This window comes from Natator depressus, chromosome 2 (genome assembly GCF_965152275.1).
Source record: "Natator depressus isolate rNatDep1 chromosome 2, rNatDep2.hap1, whole genome shotgun sequence".
Lineage (NCBI taxonomy): Eukaryota > Metazoa > Chordata > Testudines > Cheloniidae > Natator > Natator depressus.
Window position 1 is genome coordinate 256,315,942 of NC_134235.1, and position 25,338 is coordinate 256,341,279.

The following is a 25,338-nucleotide window of genomic DNA, read 5'->3' on the forward strand; positions in this document are numbered from 1 at the left end:
AGTCTGGTATTTAGAGTGGATTTCCTCAAACAGCAAAAAGTTTCTCATGTGTCCCCAAGTCTTCTCTAGTTTCTTCCAAGCTCTGCATGGAAGGAGGTTTAAACTGGACCACAATGCTGGACCATAGAGATAGAGGGAAGGGGACAGACAGTATTCCCAAGGATGTTCCAGAGATGGATTTCCAGTTGAGGAGAGGTCAGCTCTGCCTGTTTCCCTAGGAAGGTTAAACTGGCAGCGAATGGCAGTAATTTGATCATATAGGCCAAGTGACTAATAGATCCTGTGGTGAGCCATTCTCTGCATTCAGACTGGCTCAGAGTGATTGCTGCTGACAGGGTTCCAGAGCACTGTTAATATATATTCTAGCTCCATTAACATGACATTAACTATCTCAAATAGCATCCCCCCTGAGGTTCTTCGTCACCACATTAACAGCCAGTATCAGTGAATAACTCTCCCGCCCCAGTCTTTCCTATTCCTCGTCTGCTCCACCTATCACAGCCATGACCCAACCTTGGTTTCTTTCTCCCGTGCCCACTTTTTGGGCCTTCGTTCATGCTACTCCCTAAGCATGGAGTCCAATTTCCAAGCCACCTCCCTCTCTCCATTCAGTGTCCTGCTAAACACTCACATCCGGTGTTGCTGCCAAGGAATGAATTAAAAAGAAAAATCTAACAGCACCACGGAGGGGAGTACATGCCTTACTAAGGGACGGTGTGTGATGTTATTGTAACTCTTTTCCTTCCTCCTTACATCTTCCCTGTCTCCCTTATTCTTGTCTGTTATCCTCACTTGTTGCATCCTGTCTGCATTGAGGCCTTGATCCTGCACCAAGACCTTGATGCCCAAACAAAACCCAGTGACGTCAGCTGGGCTCTGCACAGGGACAGGGGTCTGCCCATGCAGTTCTGGGTGCAAGATCCAGGATGCAGGCCCCAATCCTGCAAAGACCACACACTATGTCTAAGATTTCCAAAGGGGTCCACACCTCCATTCACATTTTTTTTTAGGGGTCTGCAAATGAAAAAAGGTTGAAACCACTGCATTAAAGTCTATATGCTTGAGGGTGCTAACCAATATTTTGGTATATTTCTTGTCCACTAAAGTACAATTCAGTGTGTTATCCCATTCAGATTGAACTCTGCATCCATTTAAAGGAGAAATGTACTCACTTTTAAAAGATTTATTATAGAAGCAGGCACTTTCTTTTGGAAACAGGATTGATTGCCCTTTAGAACAAAAATCTTCCCTTTCTGCTAGGCAGTGTTAATAGCTCCACAGAACTGGGATATGTTGAGAGGGGTGAGCAAGCTTAATTTAGTTTTGCTTCCACTGTTAAAAATTAGATTCTCCCAGTTAAGAACCAAAAACCTTTGACTTAAATTGTACATGCTCCAGTAAACTAACCACTAAGACATAAATAGACACAGATGTGTCCTGATTTGACAGCTAGTGTCACAACTGGAAGGTTGTTCTTTAGCACATTCGACGTTTAACCTTCTTTCACAACTTTGTGTTATTTGCAATATTGAGTACTAAGCAATGCAAAGAGGGACAGCAACATTGAAAGTGAGTCATTTGTAAAGCAGGCAGGACGTCTTCCATTCATCACGTCCATTCTTTGGGGGCACGTTCTGTTAAACTAGTGAGCTAAGCTAGCCACAGCTGGCAGGTTACTCGGTTGGATTGGCAGATCAGTCCACCTGACGTGGTGGTTAGGGTGCTGTACAGTCACATTGACTCAGCTGTCGCTCACGATAAAGAAGGGCTGCAACAGTCTGTAGGTCAGAGCTTGTGGGAAGCCGTATCAAGAGGTGTAGCTTGGTACGTCAGTCTCCAACGCTATTTTTCATTGAGGCACAGCAACAACTGTTCTCATCTAATCTGCTTTAATAATTAAGGGTTTGAGGACCACAATAAATACCAGGAGATATTCTGAAGGCAGAAGAAAACAGTGTGATGAGTCTAGCAGGAAGCACAACCAGCAGACTTTTAATGGGGAGGGGTACTGCTTCATGACAGCTCTGACATGTGACGCTTACGCCCCTGGCATATTTGTGTCTGTCAACATACAAAATGCACAGTATAGTCAGCAATCACACGGCTGAGTCCCAGACAGCAGGGGCCAGCACTTACGGGCACCCAAACAGGACAGCGATAAGTGCCCTAGAAACACACACACAGGAGACAAAACCAATTGTGTACTGTGCCCGCTAGAAAGATCAAGCAGTTTATGAATCCTAGCTTCAAGCTAATATTGCTAAATACAAAGAGTGAAATTCTGGCTCCACTGAAATTAATTGGAGTTGGGCCATGGACTTCAGTAGAGCAGGATTTCACTCCAAACTTGGAGAGAAATATTTGGATTAACAGAACCACATCAAGTATGTTGGTACCAACCTATGAACCACCTTAAAAAAGTGTGATGTTATTAGCCTTTAGCTTCTGAAATCTTTCTGGCTTTGTTATCCACACATTGCTGAGATTCTCGTGTTAAAAAGTCAGTAGCCATGATTAGAAAGCGACCCTACAATTATTCCCCAGGTGCTGCTGCTGCGGAGGCAGAGGGAGCACAAGTTGCACCCTCTCCTGCATTGCCCAGACATCAGGAAAGACGCAGACTTAAGAGAGACGTTAAACCTGTGACTTGCAAAGCCTCGGTGAGAAACCCACAATGGAAGCCTCCCCAATTTTTAAGATACCTAGAGCAAATGGAATTGGTTTGAAATTAGAGGGAAAGGAAGGAAGTGGGGGAAAGGTATTGTAAGAAGAGTACTGGGATGAGCAATGTACCTAGCTTAAGAAAATGGAGAAATAATGAAGCTATAGAGCAGCTATATAATACCAATACCTACATAGCTCTTTTTGTCAATCGATCTCAAAGTGCTTTACAAAGAAGGTCAGTATCATTACCCCCATTTTACAGAGGGGAAAACTGAGGCACGGAGCAGTAACATGACTTGCCCAAGGTCACCCAGCAGGGCAGGGAAAAAGAACCATGCTCTCCCAAGTGCCAGGGTAGCACACTATCCACTAGGCTGCACTGCCTCCCACCTGTGCCACCCCACTGACATCAATCATAGTATTAATATACAACTTGAATCTAAAAAATGAAGGCGGTACTTTAGAAAAAGACCCTGTAAATGAGGAGTGAGCGATGACCACTCTCCCCGCCAGCCACAACAGAATCGAACTCTCAACAGACTTAGATTCTTCTTCTTCCAACCTGAGTCCCATCTTCAAGTCCTCCTCCTCCTCCTCCTCCATTCCAGTCCATCTTGAAACAATTCCTCAGAAACACCACAGCTCATCAAATCCTTTTGTTTGACATCCATCTGTCTAGTTTGGGGGCTTCTAACCCTTCTCTTACACTCCACTTCTAAAATTAACACCCTGCTTCCATCTTATTTTCTGGACTCTCTTTCTGACCACAGCCATTCACAATGATGCAGTAGCTCTCAGAGAAGGTTGATAAGCTTCCCTTGCAAGGAACGCTGTATTTCATGGAGGGAGCTATTATTTTCTGTATGCTCATTTAGACCCCGCAACGGGGGAGGGCTCAGAATCTAGGCTCTAGCCCAAGTGCCAGCATCTGTACTGCAATTTTACAGCCCCACAGCCTGAGCCAGCTAACCTGGGCTCAGAGACTCAGTGCCCTGGGCTTTCTAGTGCAGCAGTGTTGAGCACCTAATGGCTCCTATTAAGGTCACTGGGAGTTTTGGCTGAGTAAAGATGGAGCAAGAATGGAGTGAAAACGGCAGAGCTCTCGGGCCTTTTGTTTTTAAATGTAATTTTTCCATTTTGAAATGTAATACACAAAAGTGTAGATGTATAAACGTAAAAAAAAACCCACAGGTGCACATGTGCAGGGGTTGTCTATTTAGGATTTTTACTGGTGGCTTTAAGCATATTTCCCCCCAAAGTCTGTTTAATTTTCACTCCAGCTCAGGGCCTCAAGCTTTCCGCTTTAGTGCTGGGTCACTGCTTAGCTGAGCCTCGAAGTGGGTCTTTCATGCCACAGCAAACATGAGAAAAGGAACAATGGTATTGACAGAAAGGTTCTTTCCCAGGAACTACCCAGCGTCCCTTTTCCAGCCTGGAAAATGTTTCCTTTTGAATATTTGACTCTTTCCATACCCCTGCTCTCTTCCCACAGCAGCTCCAAGCAAATGTCCAAGTACATCTCAGGCCCCTGGTACATTTTATTGTTTAACTACCAGTTCCCTTCAGTGCTCTCAGCCCTCTTTCCTGGCTGCTCCCTGCAGGCTGATCTCTCTTCTGTCTAGAATGAGCTGCACACACATGAATTGTGCCTTCTCAGTCTGCAGCCTAATCAGGCCAAGGTGGCTTGCCTTTTCCCCCCTTGGTTGCTGAGGTAACTGGGCCCTCTGGCCCAACCCCAGAAGTTCACCCCTTCTGAGGTAATCAAAGTCCAGCAGGAGGTGCCTTTCTTCCACCCCAGCCCCATGCCAGGCACACAACAATCCCTTCTTCCTCCCTTTCATATCAAGAGTCACTACTTCCCCTTCCCAGGTGGCAATACAGGGGGACCCTACAGCCTCCTTCTTCTAAGGGTTCCTGGCCCTGTAAGCTCTAAAGATTTGGACACCCTACCACCAGAGCCAAACCTGGGGGAAAAGAGGGAGCTGAGTCTCTTCCCCAGCACATCCTCCTGTACGACCTGACTGCTTTCATGCTCTTTGAAGAGCACCTGCTCCGAGGACTCTTCCCCTTCTACAGCAGCCCCTCCATCTTGCTGCTGTCTCTTCTCCCTCCTTTGACCCCAAAAGCAGTGTTCCCCCACAGCCCTCCTCCAGTAGCTGTTGCACCCACCCAGCTATGCCCTGTACTGTCCCAGACCCACCTCCTGGTTGCCTGACTCCTTCTCAGCTGACATCCCCCATTGCCTCCAGCTAGGGAGGCAGGCCAAACCTGGCACACGTGCAGCTGAGCCATCATCAACCCTCTGAAAGGGCCAGCTCACCCTGTGAGAGCCTGCAATGAAGTCCATAGCCTGGGTTTATGACACCATGCGGCACGGTTATGGAAGTGACTGTGACATCACATATGTGGAATTAGGACTCCACTGAGAGCCAATTCCCGCTGCTCACCTCTCTCATGCAGAGCCCTGCTGGCCATAATGGAATTGCTCACATCAGTAAGGTGAGCAGGACTCCACCTTGACAGAATGAAGGCCTCTTCAGTTGATTGTAGACGCAATCCTGCAATTGGATCTGCCTGGGTGGAGCCTCTCCCCATGTGGAGTGCTAGTGACCTCAGTAGGACCCCACACCAGAGCCAGGGTCTGCCTGCGTGTATCTGTTTACAAGATTAGGGCTCTGATGGCAAAACATTCAGGCCCAGATCCACAAAGATATTCAGGCACCTAAACCCCAGACTTAGGTGATCCACCAACTGTGATCCACAAAACTCCCTTATGGCTGCCGCCTAATCCTGTAGGTGCCTAAACTTACTTGGTGCCTAATTTGTCAGGGTAGAAGTTCCCTAGGTACCTAAGTTTCTGCCTCTGGACATGCACACTTCAGAGACATCCACGGTGCAGGATCAGGCCCTTAACATCCACTCCCAAGGCCGTTACTAGGTTGGAATTAGGCCGTACCATGGCAAATGGCCATTGGTAACATCGCAGTGTTAGTTAATGGTTGCACATGCCCCTTTACATTTTCACAGTGCTGCACAAGTGCCAAGTTTCTTTCCCCTCCATCTCTCTCCAGCCTCACTTCTGTAGCACATAGCTGCCAGGCTCATAACTGAGCCATTTCCATCCCAGCAGAATCGAAGATGGCCAGGGAGGCCTAAGCCTGGAACACACATATTGGATATTTCTGCTAAAATGATCCGTGGTGAGATAGTTATCTGTGTTAGCATTGGGAATGTCATCTTTAGGCTTCAGAGTTAACACCCCATTGAGATGCACATCCAAACTCTTGTTTAAGGCTGTCTACAGACTCAGGAAGATGCTGCAGTGGTTTACACTTGGAAAGTTAATTTCTTTTAATGAAAGCTGAGATGCTAAAGAATCTGAATACTTTCCACAGGCCCCATAAATACATTAAAACAGGCCACATCCAACCCACAAACCAGGTGTTTGACATCCCTGCTCTGAATAGCCAGTTTCTCCAGAACTTCTTCAGCATTTTAAAGGCACAAAACACGTACTCTGTCTGTTGGGTTTATTTCTCCTGTTCAGCTGTGTCACCTCCAGACAGTGGCTGCCAGCAGCTCAAGAGGTTGGAAAGAGACCTTGGGCTTTAATTTGACAATCACGACATAGAGGCATACGAAAATCCTGTGCTCTTACATTAGGGTTTCTGTCCACAGCATCCATGTCTCTTTCGTAATGAAATATAGTCCACCGCCTAGAGACGCAAGAGCAATCTAAGCTTGTTTTCTTTTTTTTCACGCATCATAATCCTGACACCGAGCATGTCATTTCCCATTAGCATGAGAGAATGAAGTGTTCATTGCTTTAGTCCACCACACAAAGAGATGGAACTATAAATAACATGCTTACCAATTTATTTCATTGGGTTCATTTAAAGAGCCCATGGCACGGATTGTAAGGGTGGGCTGTTGGGGCAGAATCTGAGATTATTTTAATTCCCTTTGTTCTTTCATTAGTCTTCTCTGCTCCCTTTTCTAAGATGTTCTATAGTGTCACTATGAAGTGTTAAATAACTGCTGCCTTCCACCCCAGAGACAGTTGCATGTCAATGTTGAGTGAAGCAATCCCTATCTGCCACTTATCTAGTCCAGGGGGACTTTCTGAGGATTCAGTAATGCTTGTATGTCACACTGGCTGCAGTGCCTTCCAGAATTCAAGGGAGCCCAGAGGAACGTCTGAGGATAGAGCTTGCTAAAGGACAGTCACAGGTGCAGCTTGGTGCATTTTCAGCTGGGTAATGGGCACAGAATCTTACCTGGTACAAAGAACAATCCCGAGAAACACCAGTTCATGCAATGTACTACACAGCTCTGTTTCTCTGTGTTGGGGCAGAAGGGTCCCCATGAATTTTCTTAGGGCCATGTGGGCCCCCTCTAGTACTCCATTACCTGGACTGCAACTAACCCTTTGTAAAATTAAATTGCAACTGAGCACTAGCGGCCTGACTTGTAAAGGTACTTAGGCACCTAACTCCCAGAGGGAGCCTAAATACCTTGAAATATCTGGTGCCTAAGTTTAGTGCATTTAGGTGCATAAGTCCCAGTTTGGGCTCCACTGAGATCTCCAAAACTCCCATGTAGGCAACTAAACTCACGGGCACCTACATTTTCAAAGGAAAAGGTCGCTCAGTGCCTAAGTTTCTGTCTCGGGGCTTGCGCACTGCTGCCTCAAAGCTAGGTACTTGGATGCCAGTCTCCCAGCTAAGCCCAAAAGTGATGCATCACCCAGAGAAGCTAGATGTTCTTCCATTGAACTTGCCTGCAGGTCCCACTGTGGTAGGCATGCTCAGAGGCCCCCGAGAGGATTGGTCCCATTCAAAATCTGATTGCTGGAGAAGGGCTGCCACCCACCTTCTTTTAGCCCAGTGGTTAGAGCACTCACCTGGGAGGTGCGGGAGACAGATTCAATTTCCCCCTTCAAGCAGAGGGGGAGAAAGAATTTGAACAAGGGTCTCTCACCACGCAGATGAGGGCTTGAACCACTGAGTCATGGGGCATTCTGATGGGGACTTCCTCATGCTCTCCTGTTAAATAGTCATTGGGCCAGAGAGACAAGAAATGTGAGAATGACACTGTAACCGCAGTGATTAGTGCTCCCATTGGGGAGATGGGAGACGCAGGGGCCAGTCCCCTGCTCCAATCATCAGTTATCCCACAGGGAAACAGTTTCAACAGGAGAGATCGAGGGAGGGCTTCCCACCCCATCAGCATATACCACAGCTCAGTGGTTAGAACACTCAGCTGAGACATGGGAGACCCCTGTTTGAATCCTTTCACCCCTTTTGGAAGAGAGAGGGAACTGAACCCGGCTCTCCTACACCCCAGGCCAGTACTCCAACTACGGGGCTAAAAAATATAAGATGGGTGGTAGCAGCAGCCCCTCCCCCTGCCTTTTGTGCAGAGCGAGGAAGACATCGAACTCACATCAGAAACTACTTAGGCACCTAAATCACCTGACTCCAGGGGATGGGTTCCCGTTCAGGGAGCATAGCGTTAGGCACGCTTCTCCCGGACAGGAGCGGAACTTAGCACACACCTCTCTGGTCTGCATCGGCCAGTGGCTAGCTTATGGGGCTCCTGGCTTATCATGCTGGCTTTTGTAGACTGCATTCTAAGATGCCTCTCTCTCCCTCGTCATTGCAGAGGGAGCCTAGGTGCCTAACACAGCTTCCTGGATCACAGCACGTTGCTGTGATTTTCCAGGCACTTAACCGTCAGCTGCCAGGACGCTCAGCATTGCAATGCCCAAGTCCCTACAGAGAGCTGAGGCCTGGGCACCTAGGCAGCTACCACTCCTTGATTTCCCAATGCAATGAAAGGAGTTAGGTAGAGGGTCTGGCACCATGAGAGTTCAGAGGGTGTTTGAGGGGAAAAAGGGAATAGCATCAGATCAGACTCAGCAGAGCTGGGACAGACCTATTAGATCATTAGTCCATCCCCTACCACCACGTCCAGGATGATGCTCTATAGGAAACAGCCCTGGAATGAGGAACATGCTCAGATGAAAAATAGATATTGCAAGGGTGGGAGGGGGGAATTTCTTACCTGTCTTACTACCACTGTTGACTATTAAAAGGGGCAGATGGGGAATAGAGAGAAGAACATTAATTTTTCATCTTTAGTGCTGTTTGCTGACTCTCTTCGGTATGGTAGCTGGCACACAAACTAGTTTCCTTTCCCCACTCTCTTGCCTGAGGCCAGTGCCATGGCTCGGGCTGGGTTGCAGGGAAACACCTACACCCTGCTCTTTTCACTCAGTTTTCTTCATTTAAGCAACCAGCTTTGTACATCACCCGTTATTTCTGCATTTCTCTCTTGACTGGAACATATCAGAACCCTTGACCATGTCTCAAGGGCCCCGTTTGGGGAAGCAGTGGAATTTCCGCTTATCAATGAGGGGGATTTGTATAGTGGGGTTAGTGCACGGTTTAGGGTTATCTGAACTGCTTAAGGTCATGGAGGCTTCCTGCTGTGTTGATATAGGTCAGGCACAGAGTAAACTCCCATCAGGCAATCTGATTGCAATAGGGGAAAAGTTTGTAGGATCCCAGCACGGACAGCGTGGCCTGAAACACAGGATGGCCTCATGGGAAATATCACTGGTGCAGCTGTTGGTCCTTATATCATGGCTGTAATATCTGCCATAGAACCTTTTAGCATTGGCTTCCAGAATCTCCTTATGCTCACATCTCCCAGGGCACTTTCAAGGAAGAAGGAACCCCAAGGACAGAATAATACACACAGCCAATGAGAGAGTCAGGCTGCATCTGCACAAGCAAAAAAATTAAAGTAAAAAAAACAAAACAAAACCTTTAATTCACCACTAGTAGGAGCATTAGGGTAGTCAGGGCTCACATGTTCTTACCACCACCTCGCTATCCCTAACCCTCTATGCTTCATTATTTCATAAGTGAGAAATTTCCCTCCTAAGACACATACAGTTCTTTTGGAATACAGAGGTCACTCAGTTAACACGTAGAGCTCTTCTGACTGCAGATTCAGGGCAACGACGGGAAAGCAGAATTTCAGTCCTCATTGTTCCATGACATACGCATTTAAGCCTCTTAACACTTGGAGTTGTTAGGGCCCAGCACAGATGATATTGCTAATTCTTTTGGTGCCGAGTGCCATTTAAAATTCCACCCCAGTCCATGTTGGGAAGAGCCTGAAAGCAAAAACTTTGGAATTAATGAACAACCTCCCAGAAACCACGCTGCGCCAAGCTTCAACTTTGAAGGTATTTGTCAGATCACATGCAATTTTTGTGAGGAAATGGACATTAAATGAATGTTATTGTTCTACCATTCACCGTATGGGTGTAGGCGGTGGCGGGGAAGGGTGATAATCTGGGGAATGGTAGGTGCAACCACGACTCTTCCTTTTGGAAAACCATCAAGGAGAAAAGGTGTAAAATGGTTTGGATGTTTCAGAATTAAACTGGTTCTAGGATGTTCAATTTGAAGGGAAACCCTGAAGTTTCAAAGCCTTCAACTAGAACAGGATGGCAGCAGGCAGAGAGAGCTCAGAAACTGTTATGTAAAATGTCCCCTTGCATTGTCAGTTCTTCCAGGAATAAAAGCGCTGCACAGCCTGGAAAGAAATTCCCCAGAGAGTTGAACTTGGGAACACCCAAACCTTTCCACCGCTGCATTCATACAGAACAACATATATGACCACACCCCACAGTCTTGCAGGGCAGGCAGGTGCTGAATGATTGCTCCCCTAGGAACTCCTTTTAGCCAGGAGAAGTCAGGATGTGATTTTATTTCTTGGTAGATTAAGCGGGTCTCCAGTTTTTTCAAGCAACCCCAGCAGTTCACCTAAGTCCTGAGCACGAGGCCTGAGGTTTGGAGCTACCCAAGCTCTGCTGAAACGAGCCCTAGCCAGCAGCAGCATCAAGATCAAGCAGAGAGACTCGCTGAGAATGTTAAACACCTAAAGGAGTGGTGGCTGGAGCCACTGGCCTAATGGGAGGACAAAAGGGAAAGAGTAGGAGCTCTCAATGCTTAGTGGAACATTTATGGGGGACAGGGGAGGGCGGGACACCAGGGTTAGCACCGTCCTCTCTTCTGCTCCACCCTTGTTCCGAGTTGCTCTTCAGCCCCTCTCTTTCCTTTTCAGTTGCATCTCTTCTCTCAGCTGGTCACTTCAGGCTAGCTGATGCCACTGCACACTTTAACCCATTTGAAAGCCAGGTCAGGTCATACTAAGCAATTCCCTTCTGCAGGCGGCATCTGGTGCAGGCAGCCCAGGGGTGGGAAGGGAGTATCCACCAAAAAATGCTATGGAGGAGACTACTGCTTAGTTTCACACACTACACGCATGGATTGTATCAGCATGGGGCTGTATCTATGATCAGGCAATACAAATGAATTCAGAATAATTCTGTTCAGGAAATACAGTACAGGGACTTTCAGACTGTTTGCCTGGAATCTCCACGCAAACCTAGAAGAGCATTGGACGTTTTAGCACGTGCACACAAGTAGCAGAAGCCCCGGCTAATATAAATATAAGGTTGGTTTTGCGTTTGTTTTTTAATATAAATGTCATAGTAACTCGGAAGGGAATCAGGCTAAAGGGAATGTCTCTCTTGGAACAGAATGCTGTGAAGCACGTGAGGAATGGCAGCCAAGCAGACTGAACTCAGGACTTCTTGGATTCTTGGACCTTCTGGATTTCCTGCAAGCAGATGAAGAAAATGATTTATCGTGTATTGCTCTCTGTAAATAATTCATAGCTTCATAGATTGTAAGGCCACAAAGGATCATTATGATCATCTAGTCTGACCTCTGGCATAGAATAGGCCATAGAATTTCATCAAGTGACCTTTGCATCAAGCCCATATTTTATGGTTGAAATGGACTATTCCTTTTAGCAATACATCCAGTCTGGATTTAAAGAGACTTCACATGATCCAACATATCTCTTGGTAAATTGTTCCAATGGTTCTCTCACCATCAGGGTTAAAAACGCGTGCTTTGCTCCCTATCTGAATTTGTCTAGCTTCAGCTTCCAGCCATCAGATCTCGTTCCACCTTTGTCTGCTAGGTTAAAACATCTTCAGCTTTCCAACATCTTCTCCCATGTACTTCTAGACCGCGATCATATCACCTCTTCACATCCTCTTTATTAAAATACATAGATTAACAGTCTTAAATTTCTCATTATAAAGCAGATTTTTCTGACCTGGCATCATTCTTGTAGCTCTATTCTGGACCCTTTCAAATTCTTCAACCATCCTCTTTGAAACGGGGACCACAGAACTCCACAAGAGTCTCACTTAACACCAGACATTGCGGTAACCCCACTGCCCTGCTCCTACTTGAAACTCTTCTGCTTATACATTCAAGGATCCCATTAGCCCTCTTAGCCACTGCATCACACTGTGAGCTTGTGTTGAGCTGGTTATCCACCAGGACCCCTATGTCCTTTTCAGAGGCCCTGCTTTCCAAGATACAATTCTCCCAGCCTAACTGCAAAGCTTAAAGTTCTGCTCTTTGTTATATCACCCATGTCCAATCTTCAGAAGTAACTGCTTCAGCAGTGACCTTTAGGGCTCACGAAGCCAACCACTGGGTCCTGGCTTTGGGTGCATGAAGGTCACTGCATTTACTGATTATGTTCTGACTAGCATCACTGTGCTTGGCCCAGTCCAACACAACAGAAGACATGGCCCCTGCCCTGGGTAAACTTTTGCAAATAATGGTCCCGGATCAGGAGAAAAACCTCTGCATACCAGAGTTCCCTCTTTAAGGCCCTGAGTCAGCAAGGTACTTCAGCAAATGCCTAATGTCAAGCATGGGAGTAGCATCCCATGGAAGCCAATGGGACTACTCATACTTAAAAAGTTAGGTATGTGCTTAGACATCTTACTGTCAAGCCTATATGCCTAGCTACAACTTTGCCTTCTCTCAGAAACGGAATGTTTGTCAAGCATTTCCTTCTGATGCTCTTTAACAGTTGACTCTCCATTTACAATAGCTTGGACTGTACCCAAGGCAGAAGAGCCCTAAATGACTTACCTCTGCAAGAATCTCCTTCAGTTCAGAATAGGCTTTTTGTAGATCATTATTGATGATGATCAAGTCAAAGAGGCCAGGTTCATTACCTAAGTGAATCAAAACAGGAGTTAGAACACAGGAAAGGAACGCTGGCTCCTTTGCCTCCTTTTTTGGGACTCTAATTCTTGCGGACTCTTAACATTTTCATTTTATTTCAGCCACTGCTAATCATCTCCTCTGTCAAGCTATCCTTGTGAAGTAGTTTTATAGGAGAGCATGCTGCGTTCTACTTAGATCAAGTCTAGTCTTAAGACTGCATCAGGCTAAGAGCTGAATGTAGCACAGATTCATAGATTTTAAGGCCAGAAGAGCCGATTATGATCATCCAGTCGGTCTTCCTGCATAATAGCCCATAGAACCTCCCTCAGTAATTTCTGCATCAAGCCCATATCTTCTGGTTGAGCTAGAGCATATATTTTTGAGAGAGAGCACATTCTGCATACACTCCCTAAGGGGAAAGCAAAATTTCTTGGAGGATCCTAAACAAACAGGAGCTTAGTTGAAACCAAAAAGAAAAGGAAACACATGGCATGGAGAGAGACTCACTTATATGACCTAGAAGGATTCTGAAAATTAAGTTGACGATGAGACATAAGATGTTACGGATGAGACTACGAACATTGCTTTGCTGCTGAACTCATTACAAAACTAAGACCAACATAAATGAAGTCTGAAGGAGCTAAATCCAACAGATTGTGAAACAATCACCAGAGGTAGGAAATAGAGAGGATGAAAATACAAGACTTTGGAAGAGCAGGAGAATGGCCATTACTCTGTTACTGACTGCTATATGGCCCCCAGAATTATTGAAAAACTACACAGGATTCTCCCAGGTAAGAGTGGATGTGGAAGATGGGCTAGAACAAGGAAAGGATCAGCAATTTAAAGGCAAAAATAAAGTTTGTTGAGGCAACTCTAGGATTTTCCTTTTAAACAACTCTATGCAACTAAAGGGAAAGAGGTCCAGTGGGTAGAACACTAGCCTATGACTTGGGAGACCTGGGTTCAAGTCCTAGTTCCGCCACAGACTACCTGTGTGAATTTATTTACCTAGGAGCCCTAGTTATGGACTGGGACCCCCATCGTGCGAGGTGCTGTACAAACAGAACAAAAACAAACAAAAAAACCAGACTGTCAACTTGGGCAAGTCATTCACCTCACCATGTCTCTGTTCTCCCATCTGTCACATGGGGATAGCTTCTCTTCCCTACCTCACAGGGGTGTTGTGAGAATAAATACATTAAAGATTATGAGGCACTCGGATACTACCCTGATGGGGGCCACATAAGGACCTAAGATAGAAATAAGGGAAGCTGTTAAAAAGTGAAATTCACTTTACTTAATAATAAATTAAAATCTTGAAACTTAACTTAGTGCTCCCAGCCACCCTGGAGCGCATTAACAGCTGTCAAAGTATTTTCATGGTGTGGTTGGTACCGTTAAAAAAAAACAACAACAAAAATCCCAACAAGCCTGACTCACTCTACACAAACCCTGAAGCACTAAGAAAAGTGTAATGCTGAACAGTACATCAGTGGCCCTAGTACCTCGTAGCATCTTTGAGACTGAACTGCCCCATCCCCCTCATGCCTGGGACTGGGGGCAGGGAGGATGTAACAGGAGTGGAAGCCAGGGATGGGAAGAACTGGTCTGGAGGAGTGAGGGGAGGTGGGAAGGGGCTAGGTGGTCCTACCCGCTTGTAAGGGGGAGGGGATCTTTCCCATGGTGCTGTGCCAAGGGGTGAGGGAAGGGAATCAGGGCTCCTGCTCTTTCAGAGGGAGGGGGAAGGGACCGGAGAGGAGGATTTTCGCTTCTAGTGCCTAAGGTTTTACGCAGACAATGGAAGGCTGAGGTGTTTTCTCTCACAAACACACCCGGAGCCTGTGAGGTCTTTACAGCTGTGATTTCCATGCTAGTTTAAGTGGTGACATGGCCCCGCTCCTCCTCGTCAGTCCAGGGCAGTGAATCCCCTCTTCCCCCTGCAATTAGCTCCCAGCTGCCAAACAGTCATGGTCAGTTCATCTGGCCGGATCTTCCATAAACCCCTGAGACAGGGAGCCAGACATCTGCGTATGACAGGGCGCCAAAAACTCTGACGTGCCTTCCCCCTCCCCCTACCCCCAGTCCCCGCTGGGGTTGTGTCTGTGCGAGCTTCCTGTACTTACTAAGTTCCATGTCTACACGAGCTGCGTTCAGCCGCTTCTGGAGACTCTCTTCGGACTCCGTCTGTCTTTCACGCAGTCTCTTTTCCTACAGCCCAAAGACGACAAGTGTAAATGCACATTCCAAGCGCCGTTTGGAGGAGAACAGTCGGCTCCGGCCCTCAAGTCCCATTACTGCCATCACAACCACCCTCACAAGGCTCCAAGTCACAGACATCACATTTATGGCCAGAAAGGACCACCCAACTGTCTAGCCTGACCTCCTGTAGATCACAGGCCACCAACGCCACCCAGCACCCATACGCTAAACCCAACAACTGGAATGAGACCAAAGTGTCACAGCCCACAGAAGACTAGACTCATGTGCCACAGGCAGAGAACAGGAAGTCATTTCAAACCCCCTCTCCCCTGGCACATGGCTGTTTCTGGAGCCGGGTGACACCGTGCTGTCCATTGGCCAGAAGGAATAGATCAAGAGGCCGGCTGTGGGTACTGGCCTTGACCAATAAAGCCTCACATATACCATGGGATGTAAGGAAGTATATCCCCACTTTAGCAAACCGTTAAGTGACTTGCCCCAGGCCACAATGCAAATCTGTCCAAACTGGGATTTGACCTCAGGAGCTCCCGGCTTCCAGGCCTGTGCTCAGGCCACTGGACTATGCTGCTTCTTGCAATACTACTGCCCACGGAACAGCCACGGAGGTATAAATGGCAGCTGTTAGGCGACACTTTGGAGCTGATTTTGCGACAGCAGCTCATTGCCTGGCCTTTCTTCTTCTTAAGGAGAAACACCGCTCACAAAGTGGACTTAGGGTAACAAAACAGAAGAAAAAGTCTGGGAAGGATGATTTGTCGGAGTCACTGGACTGGGACTCAGGAGATCTGGGTTCAATCTCCGACTCTCTCATAGACTCCCCGTGTGACCTTGGGCGAGTCACTTTTATCCCCGTCTCAGTTCCCCATCTACAAAATTGGGGTGACAATACTTCTCAGCCTCACAGGGAAGCTATGGGGATACATTCATTAATATATGGGGACACGTGAGACCACAGATAAGAGTTCCATGGTGTTACCCCATGATACCAGCCTCACTAGGATTTACTGTAATAGATGGTTACTGAAGTCCTCATAACCCTAGAGAGCATCATAAACACAAAGCTTTCCTAAACATGGACCGAGGCAGGCCATGCCCTAGGGATCTTGCAAACTAACATGAACACAGCTTCAAGCACAAGCAGGCGCTGAGACACATGGCAGATGGGAAGATCAGACAACGAAGAGGATCCGAGAGACGCAAGGGAAGGAACATGGGAGATGGAGCCTTTTAAAGAGAAGGATGAGCATGCACAAAGCCAAGAGGAGGAGTATGAGACACAAGGAGCAGGGAGGAGAGAGGATAGGCAGAGGTTTGATCAAAAGCCATTACCTGTTTTGTGGGTTATATAGTAAATTGATCAATGGAGAAGAGGCAGGAAATTCTCATCGCCTCACTGAATTCATCCATTAATTGGACCATCTTCTGCTATTGCTGGAAAGACCCCAAGGTAACTTTCCCCTAGTAAGAGCACAGTGAGGACATGGGAAAGGAGGCTCACTCACCAAGACTTCTATGGACGGAGTCTGGACAGAGATGTAGATCGGTTTCAGGTCAGTTTTCTTAATGTTCTTGACGCCCTGCAAGTCGATATCCAGGATGCAGATCTGGTTCCGTGCCTGCACGGCCTGCACCGCAGCTCTACTGTGGGGAAGGGGGAGAAGAAGTTGGTTACTGGACACACTGAGGTGGGGATGCCGTGCAGGGAGAGCCAGGGAATCTTAGCTATCTACTCCTCGTGCAGTAAGAACCGTTCACAAGCTATGCTGCACCACTGACGTTCTCTTTTGCATTGATATTTCCCAGCCCCCGTCCCTAGAGGTGTCGCCCACATGGTCACAAGAGTGAGGTGAGTGAACTAGAAGTGGAAAGTTCAGAAACGGAGGCAGTGTAGCCTAGTGGATAGGGCACTATACTCAGGAGACCTGCATTCAATTCCTAGCTTACCCTGCTAGGAGACCGTGGGCATGTCACTTTCCCTCTCTGCCTCAGCTTCCCCAGCTGTAAAATTGGGATGATGATACTGACCGCCTTTGGAAAGCGTTTTGAGATCTACAGATAGAAGTGCTGTATAACAACCAGGCATTATTATTTGTACGCATTTCGTTAATCATTGCCTCTATCTCCTCATGGAAAACTGTAGCAGTTCTAATTTGTCAAGGGACTTGATCACAGCTCTTTGGATTCAACAGGAGGGGGCGGATAGCAGGACTGTCTCAGTGACTGGTCCCCAACTCTAGATTTCCTCCACCCCCTTTTCCAAGAGGGCCCACATATGTTGGCCTACAGGGCAAGCTGGAAGGCATCGCTATTCTCTCCCAGGCTCGCCCTGAAAGGGGGACTGAGGGAAGAAATTGTTCACAAGGGGCTGGCAAAGAGGGAAGAGTTTTATGGTGGGCACTGGAGAATTAGATTTTGTGGGCTGAGACCACAGAATTTGACATATTCTTACAAAATCATATAGGTGCCTAGAGCTTCCTACAAGTGCATATTGCTACATCAAGAGAAATTAAGTGTGTGGAAATGGCTAACGAGATGGCATTGCATTCCACTGAGGTAAACACAGAGCATCTTAGTTACAGGCTAGCAATGACATCATTCCATTGGAGAGGCTCAAACACCAAAGCCCATACAAATCCCGAAGGACTAGAAGGGTGACAACATCAAAAGTAAGGCAGAACACGATCCAATGGCTGGAAGTTGAAACTAAACAAATTCAGAACGCAAATAAGACATACATTTTTACCAGTGAAAGTAATTAACTGGCGGGACCATTTACCAAGGGTTTTTATGGATTGTTCACCACTGACCATTTTTAAACCATGACAATGCTTTTTCTAAAAAATTTGCTCTAGGAATTCTTTGTTGGGGGGGGAGAGGGGGGGAGTTCTCTGGCCTGTGTTATACAGGAGATCAGACTAGATGATCACAGCGGTCTTCTTCTGGCCCTGGAATCTTATGAATCACAGATGCTTGGACTAAGGAAGAAAAGCCACTGAACAAGGTTACTTCTCTATAAGAGGTCACAAGTTTCCATACTAACAAATTCTCTTGAAGAGTGCAGTACCCTTCATAGGATTTGCCAGTCTTGGAAGATACCAAGTTAAGAAGGTGAGTATTAAAATATTTTTCCTTTGGACCGGCAAAGATAATCATATGCTTTCCACACTGTGGGCTGCACCTGATATGCTTTGACCTTCCCTCCAAACTCTCTCTATGATCCTCTTAGAACAAACTAACATCTAAAGAGCAGTGACTTCAATTATCTGAATGCATAAAGAAAAACTAATCTGAATCCTATAATAAATGGGTGTTAGCTGTTTGGGGCAGGGACCATCTGTGTTTGTACAGCACCTAGCGCAATGGGGTTCTGGTCCATGGCTTGGGCTCCTAGGCACTCATGTACTACAAATGATAAAGAATAGGAGGAGAAAACCTGAGAAAATGTTTTGAGGTGGTTATGGAGGGTTTAAATTAGTTAAATTGAATGGCCACATGGTGGCAACAGAGGATAAGAGAAAGAACAGCTCTTTAGAGAAGGCCTCCATACTCTCCCAGAGAGGTTACGCTGTAGCTCCTCTTGTGAACCTTCGCCCCACCCCACCCAACCCTGATCCCAGGCCCTCCCTACAGGTGCTCACAGAATCAGAGAAATGTAGGGCTGGAAGGGACTTCAAGAAGTCCGCTAGTCCAGTCCGCTATCTGATTACAAGCTGCGTGTGGACTGTTTCATATATATATATATATATTATATATATGAGTGAGAGAGAGAGAGAGAGAGAGAGTGTGTGTGTGTGTGTGTGTGTGTGTGTGTGTGAGACCAAGCATTCCTTTTGTCAGTATCTGCCCGTACAGCATGCCCTTTTTATGTAAAAGTGACCAATCCTAACAAGATGTGTGCTAGAATGCAGCATATATTCTCCTAAATTGTTATAGTAAGAATAATTCTCCCAGTTCTAACCAGTAACACACTTACTGCGTATGAACTTCATGACTTAAACGGAACCTGACTGAAAAAAATCCAACTGACCTTTCAGTAGATGGGTGACCTGGCTAATGTTCCGTCCATATTTTGATTCTCAGTTACACGGCCAAACTGTCAGGATAGCACTACAGAGACAAGATAAGACTAAACAACCTCTAGGGGATGGGTGTGGCTGTTTGGTTTTGTCCCCCCATTGTCTATGTACTGCTCACGTCCTCTCCCTGGGTGTACGGTTTGGATGCGAATGATCATACTCTTCCCTACCTGGGTTACTGCTACCATGGATTGCCAGCCCATCTGTCCACTCCTCCTACCAATGTGTGTGTGCCTCGTACACGTGGGTTATCTCCCTGAACGGATCTGCTCAGTCCCTATCACCTCCTCCTCTCCCAAGACCCTCTTCTGCCACAACACCTGAAGGATAGCAGCCAATTAGGACAGTGAAGCCATGGCTGCCCACAGCAGGATTGATGAGGTGAGCTCACTCCAGCCAGGTGTGGGGCATGATTCCTAGGGAATCCTGTTTCCCGAGCTGGGGTGTCCCCCTAAGCCAAGGATATCGTGGTGGAAGCAAGGTCTCCCTAGATGAGCTCTGATTCCACCGGGAGCAGTGAAACCCATTAGCGCTGTGGTTCCCAACTTGCTTTGATTGGAGGACCCCACCTCTAACCAATCTGCACCTGGGATTCTCCACCACGGTGTTCCCTACCTGTCAGCGTGCTGGCTATGGCTAGAGCACTGGAGTGGGACTCGGAAGTCTTGGGTTCTACACTGAGCTCTGACACGGGCCTGCGGGGTGACTGTCGGGAACACATTTCTTCCCTCTACACCTCAGTTTCCCCATCATCAAAATGAGGATAATGATTCCATTCTTCTTGGGACTGCTCTTTGAGATCTATGGATGGAAGAGTGCTATACAAGAGCACTTTTTTTTTAAATCATCATCTATTTCCTGTTTGTTTTCCCCTTGCTCTCCCCCCAACCCTTTCCACCTCCTCTTCCTGTGTCTCATTTTACTTGGGTATTATATTTCTCCTTTGCCCTGCTCATTTCTCCCACTAACTCCCACCCAGTTCTCTCCCCCACTTCTTCTTTCAGTTCCCTTTCCCCCAGCACTTTCCAGTCATACCTGCCCCACGTCACAGAGACGGAGGGAGCAGCATCGTATAGCTCCACCTAAGCTTAAGCCTGGAGGACAAACCCCATCTCAGGCCGAAGGAACTGTGAGGTGTTGTACCAGCTGGGGAATGGTGGAAAAGAGGAGAGAGAGAGAGCGTTAACTGTTTCCTTTTAACAGGTTTGCAGTGATTACTGCCATGATTTCAGAACGACAGACCTCACATCCAGAAGTCTAACTTCAAGCCACACGTACCGATCACAGACACACACAGGCAAAACAAGCTCCTGTTCGGTAAATGGAGAGGAAGAATGGCCCAGTGGTGAGGGTGCTAACCTGGGACTTGCAAGACCTGGGTTCAACTCCCTGCTGCAACACAGACTTCTTATGTGACCTTGGGCAAGCCATCTGGCCCCTCTGCGCCTCAGTTCCCTACCTGCAAAATAGGGATAATAGCCAGGGGTGCAGTGAGGATACATTAAAGATGGTGAGGTGCTACGGTGATGGGGGCCAGACAAATACCTAGGACAGATGGAAAAGGAGGACACTTTCTCTTCCCAGAATTGTTTTAACAAATTGGAGCAGAAAGCTGGAGTTAGGAACGGATTTAACAAGACCCATCCTGCTGCAGCAGGTGACGCGAGCAAGACCCATCCTGCTGCAGCAGGTGACGCGAGCAAGACCCATCCTGCTGCAGCAGGTGACGCGAGCAAGACCCATCCTGCTGCAGCAGGTGACGCGAGCAAGACCCATCCTGCTGCAGCAGGTGACGCGAGCAAGACCCATCCTGCTGCAGCAGGTGACGCGAGTCCCGGCTTTCAAAGTTATTCTTGGGATTTCCACATTAATCCTGTCCTAAAGCCTTTAAACCCACCTTATCATCATTGCTGCACACTATACAAACACGGAGATCTACGAGCTTGCCTTGCATGTCGATCTCACTGACTGTGCTGGATTGCAGCTCTCCTTTCTTCCTCCCCAAACTGCGGAAGATGTTAGCAACTAGAGGTATGGCTTAGACTGCTTTCTGTCACAAATCCACAAAAATTGCTCTAACGCTAACCATGCAAAGATGCTTTCTCCCCTCATCCTCAGATTTAAGCACATGAGATGCCTAAGGTACTGTCTCTTCCACTCCTAGTGATTTCTCAGCACCTCACATTACTGGACCCTAGAGTGGCATGCACACACTCAGCAAAGATCTTGGTCAAGATTCTCCAAAGGGACTACTGAGTTTGGGTGCCTACCTTGAGGCATCTAAGAGGGGCCTGATTCTCAGAGAGTGGGTGCTCAGCACTTTCTGGAACACAGGCTCCTTTAAGTGGTCTCCAATTAAGCATCCAGAACCATTAGTCTGAAAAATCTTAGCCCTTCTGGTCAGAGAAGCGGTGTTTGTGGATGAGTTTGTTTTTCAAAATGACTGACACCTCCTGGAGTAAGTTAATTTCTCTTTGGTTCAGGTTCTTACATCTTTCCCATCACCAAAATGTCTTGGAAAAAGCTTTCAGTCATGAAAGGATTAGATCTCTTGGATATGGCCTTAAATCCTCTGTTTTCTTCTACCACACTTTTTAGTAAGCCTTGAGGTTTTTCCTGATTTCCTCAGTTAACATTTCCTTTCCCTGCCAGCATGGTGTACGCACCAGCTGGCTGCAGCTCAAAGAAGGCTGCGTTTCAGTATTGATTTTATTGCTTTGGGATTAAAGGTGTTCTAGAAATGTACAATATTGTATGAAGAATGGCATCAGCATGTTTCAGGGCATAAGCCAGTAAGACATGGGGCAGGAAGAAACTTGTATCCACAGCACAGCATTAGCGGTTGTTGGAGATAGACTAATCACCAGACTAGGTGAGGTAAGTATAGTCACGTATTTCAGTACTTGGCAATCCTTGCATTCATAAGATGGCCAAAGGTGTGCAGTAGAAATGAACCTACAAATATCTGGTAAAGCAAAGCAGCTGTCGGACTTAAAATATCTTCTCCTTAATGTACACAGATGGGCAAAGCAGAGTGCATAAAGGGTGGCGATATCTAGGGAGAAAAGGTGAAGGGGAAAATTCAGATTCTGCATGAGCAGCTCAGTGGACGAAATCAACAAAGTTGCACTCGCTTCCACCAGGCTTGAATTTGGCCCTAGGTCTGCACTGAAGCATGAGCTGTTTCTGAAGGGATGGGAATAGTTTGGAAATAAGTTTATGTCTATACAAAGGTTGCCACTAGATGATTTTAAATCTCCAAGAAAACTAGTGGGAGGGAATGGAAGTATTCTAGAGAAGGAGGTGGCCCTTACATTGCTCTTGGTCAAGTTTAATGATCCCAGGACTGAGTCACATTCACAGTCGTTGGATGAAAAGGCCTGTGCTCAACCCAGCCGTGAACAGCCCCATTCTGCAGTAGCAGTTCCTGGTATGCCGTCATTCAGATATCAGACGCAGGCTTTGCCGGAGTTATATTCTGTATTTGTACAGCACCTAACACAACAGGGTCCTGCTCCACGACTGGGGTTCCTAGATGCTCCTGCAGCACAACAACGAACAGTAACATCGCTTAGCACTTCTAGGACATGCCGGGTCCTGAGCAACGGTAACTGCACTGACAACTGTGGGTGCTCAGTACCGCTTAGGACCCAGCTCTAAATAGTCTGACGGATCATGTCTGGAGCATTTTGGGGGGAAATGGAGAAAACAAACCTTAGTCTCTATGCTGGGAAAACCTGAGGGGCATTGTGTTACTACTACAAAGCACCTTTGATTCTGAAGCGTGCCTAAACACACACCGATATAGCGTACATACAGGACATACTTCCCCACTGCTAAGATGCAGTTGCCTCTGGGGTGCACCATGACAGCTGTATAGTAGGGCATATTAACGTGATGTAAACAGATTAGGACAGGAAGGGAAGAATACTTAGTTTAACTCAGGGTTTCTTAACCTGTTGGTCCAGACCCAAAATTGGATCATCAGAATGTTTCAAAGGGTCGCATGGCAGCTCCTGTCCCACGGGGCTGGCTGGGCTTGCCTCCCTGATCCAGATATTGCAACCTCTGGTGTCCCAGCACCACTCAGGGTTAGCCCAGCCATCATGACAACGGGAGTCCAGGTGGGCTAACTTTGAGTGAGTGGCACTGCAACCCCATGAGCCAGGTCACAGCTCCATTCCCACAAATTTGGTCCAGTCAAGAAGGGCGAGGCCAAACCTGAGCGATGCTGCAACCCCATAAGTTGCAACACCCGAAGATGACAGCCATGCCTTGCCAGCCCCATAGCACAGGAGCCACCACTGTGGGGTGAGTGACCGACAGGACCCAACCACCCCTTGACCTCCCCCCAGGGGCAGGATCTGACCAAAACCACCCTTGGACCTCCACCCCCAGACTATTTACTGGGTCGTGACAGGCCATAAACATTTACAAATGGGTCCTGAGCCCAAAAAAATGGAGAACCACTGATCTAACTGAAACTGCAGGGGACACATAAGTAGCCAAGATGTGTTACCAGAGTGGGAATTCAGCCAGAGACCCACCTCTACCCAAAAAATAAATGCCTTGAGATCATTAACAACCACAAACAGAAAGGCCCTCCATTTTGTTTCAGCACAGCATCCCTATCATTGGGCTGGGGCTCGGACTCAGAGGGAAGAGCCACAGCTAGTCCCTAATTAACAGCTGGCCACTGAATTCTTCCAGAAAAGTATTGAATGTGCAACGGCACTAGTGCTGGAGATCGAAACGGGATGGCAGAACACGGTGGCACAGTCAGATCTCTTCACAACCACCTCCTCCACAGAGGGGAGGAAACAGAACTCCTGTTTCACTGGCTTCTCCTGCTCTTCTTGCCCATCCCCGTTCAACTCACTATCTTTTCCCCAGTTCTTTCTCCACTGTTCCCCTTCTCCTTCCTATTTTACTCAGAAAAGAGTTAAACTGACATAAAAGAGCAAAAAATAAACTCTGCATTTCACTCTGTAATGACATTTGTCTTTTAATCTTTAGTTGGTAACTCATGTATGAGCAGATAGGGTCCTAAAAGTTGACACCGATCACACCCAACTGAGTGCCACATCTTTGTCTGGCCCATGCACAATGCCTCCCCAGAAAGAGGAGTTTGCGTTATACTCTCCTGACCAAACAGCAGCCATTGCCATTTGCGGCTGGTAAGCTCAACTTGCTCCCCGAGAGATATCCCAGAAGAGGGGCTTCCTGGATTAAAGAGAAAATCCTGTTCAAAGGCAAACTCTCCTTAGCAGACTGAATCCATGGATTCAAGAGGCTTGAAATTGGTTTCTCCTTCAAGGTGAGTTGGAAGGTTTCTAACGGCTGAGATCGAAGGTCAAGATTACGTGTTCCTCCTGTGCAAGCCAATGACATCAGAAAAGCTAGAGTAAAGCAGGAAGCTGCCTTCCTTATGTTGCTTTAGGGAAATAATGTCTAATCTTTCAAGAGACACAGAAACTAGAACTGAAGTGTAGGCAGATACTGTAAAGTGAGAGAAAATCATTTTCATTTGTTTTGTTTTAAAATGTATTGATCTGTAATTTTATATTCTGATAATGCAGTCTGATCACTCAGAATCTTAAGACTAATTTTTAAAAGGGATGTGTGATTTTGGTTGCCCCAATTATTGAGACACCTTAAAGGGGCCTGATTTTCAGAACATGCTGAACACCCAATCTCTAGAAGGCAGATCTCCTTAAACTGTCAAGTTCAGCCCTCCAAATCACTAGTCATTTTGGAAATTTAGACTTTTTTTGCATTTATTTTTAAAGCATTTCAGTTCACCCTTAAAAGGTATTTGCAATTTTAAAATCAACTCATTCTATTATTGAATTGGTATTTTAGTAAACAATTGAACGTATTTTACTTTTGCCATTCGGATCTAATCTGTGCTGTAATAATTGTCAGAGATTTTGTATTATGTAAGATATCTGACTTTTAAATTTATATTGCAGCTTAATTAGTGTTTCACTGATGATCACTTTTATGCCAGTAGCAATGCTATTTTAAAATCCACTTTACACTTTAATCCTAATCACAGGGTGCCAACACCACAGAGAATTTATTAATTTGTAAGTGTTACTGTACCAGACTGAGGCATGTGTCACTTCCTTTCGCCACTGATTTGATCACACTCAGGCCATTGGATAGCACAGGGAGTGAATGCAGGATCTAAGTCCCACTTTGTTTAATTAATCTTTGTAGAGCACTTTGAAGATGGAGAGCACTGTAAACAT

The 25,338-nt window shown here is 46.6% G+C and overlaps 1 protein-coding gene across 2 annotated transcripts in view; it reads right to left on the minus strand.

Moving 5' to 3' along the window:
• Nucleotides 1-8,002: 8,002 nt before the first annotated feature.
• Nucleotides 8,003-25,338, minus strand: part of GUK1 (guanylate kinase 1) — a 55,780-nt gene continuing 38,444 nt past the window's right edge. The window contains exons 5-8 of one of the 2 annotated variants that reach the window (XM_074946430.1): nt 16,511-16,646; nt 14,912-14,996; nt 12,708-12,793; nt 8,003-11,364 (exon numbers count right to left, since the gene is read on the minus strand). In XM_074946430.1, the coding sequence (XP_074802531.1) occupies nt 11,329-11,364; nt 12,708-12,793; nt 14,912-14,996; nt 16,511-16,646 (343 nt within the window). In that variant the 3' untranslated portion in view covers nt 8,003-11,328. Of the gene's footprint in view, nt 11,365-12,707; nt 12,794-14,911; nt 14,997-16,510; nt 16,650-25,338 lie in introns of both variants that reach the window. The other variant, XM_074946429.1, reaches the window with a different exon arrangement.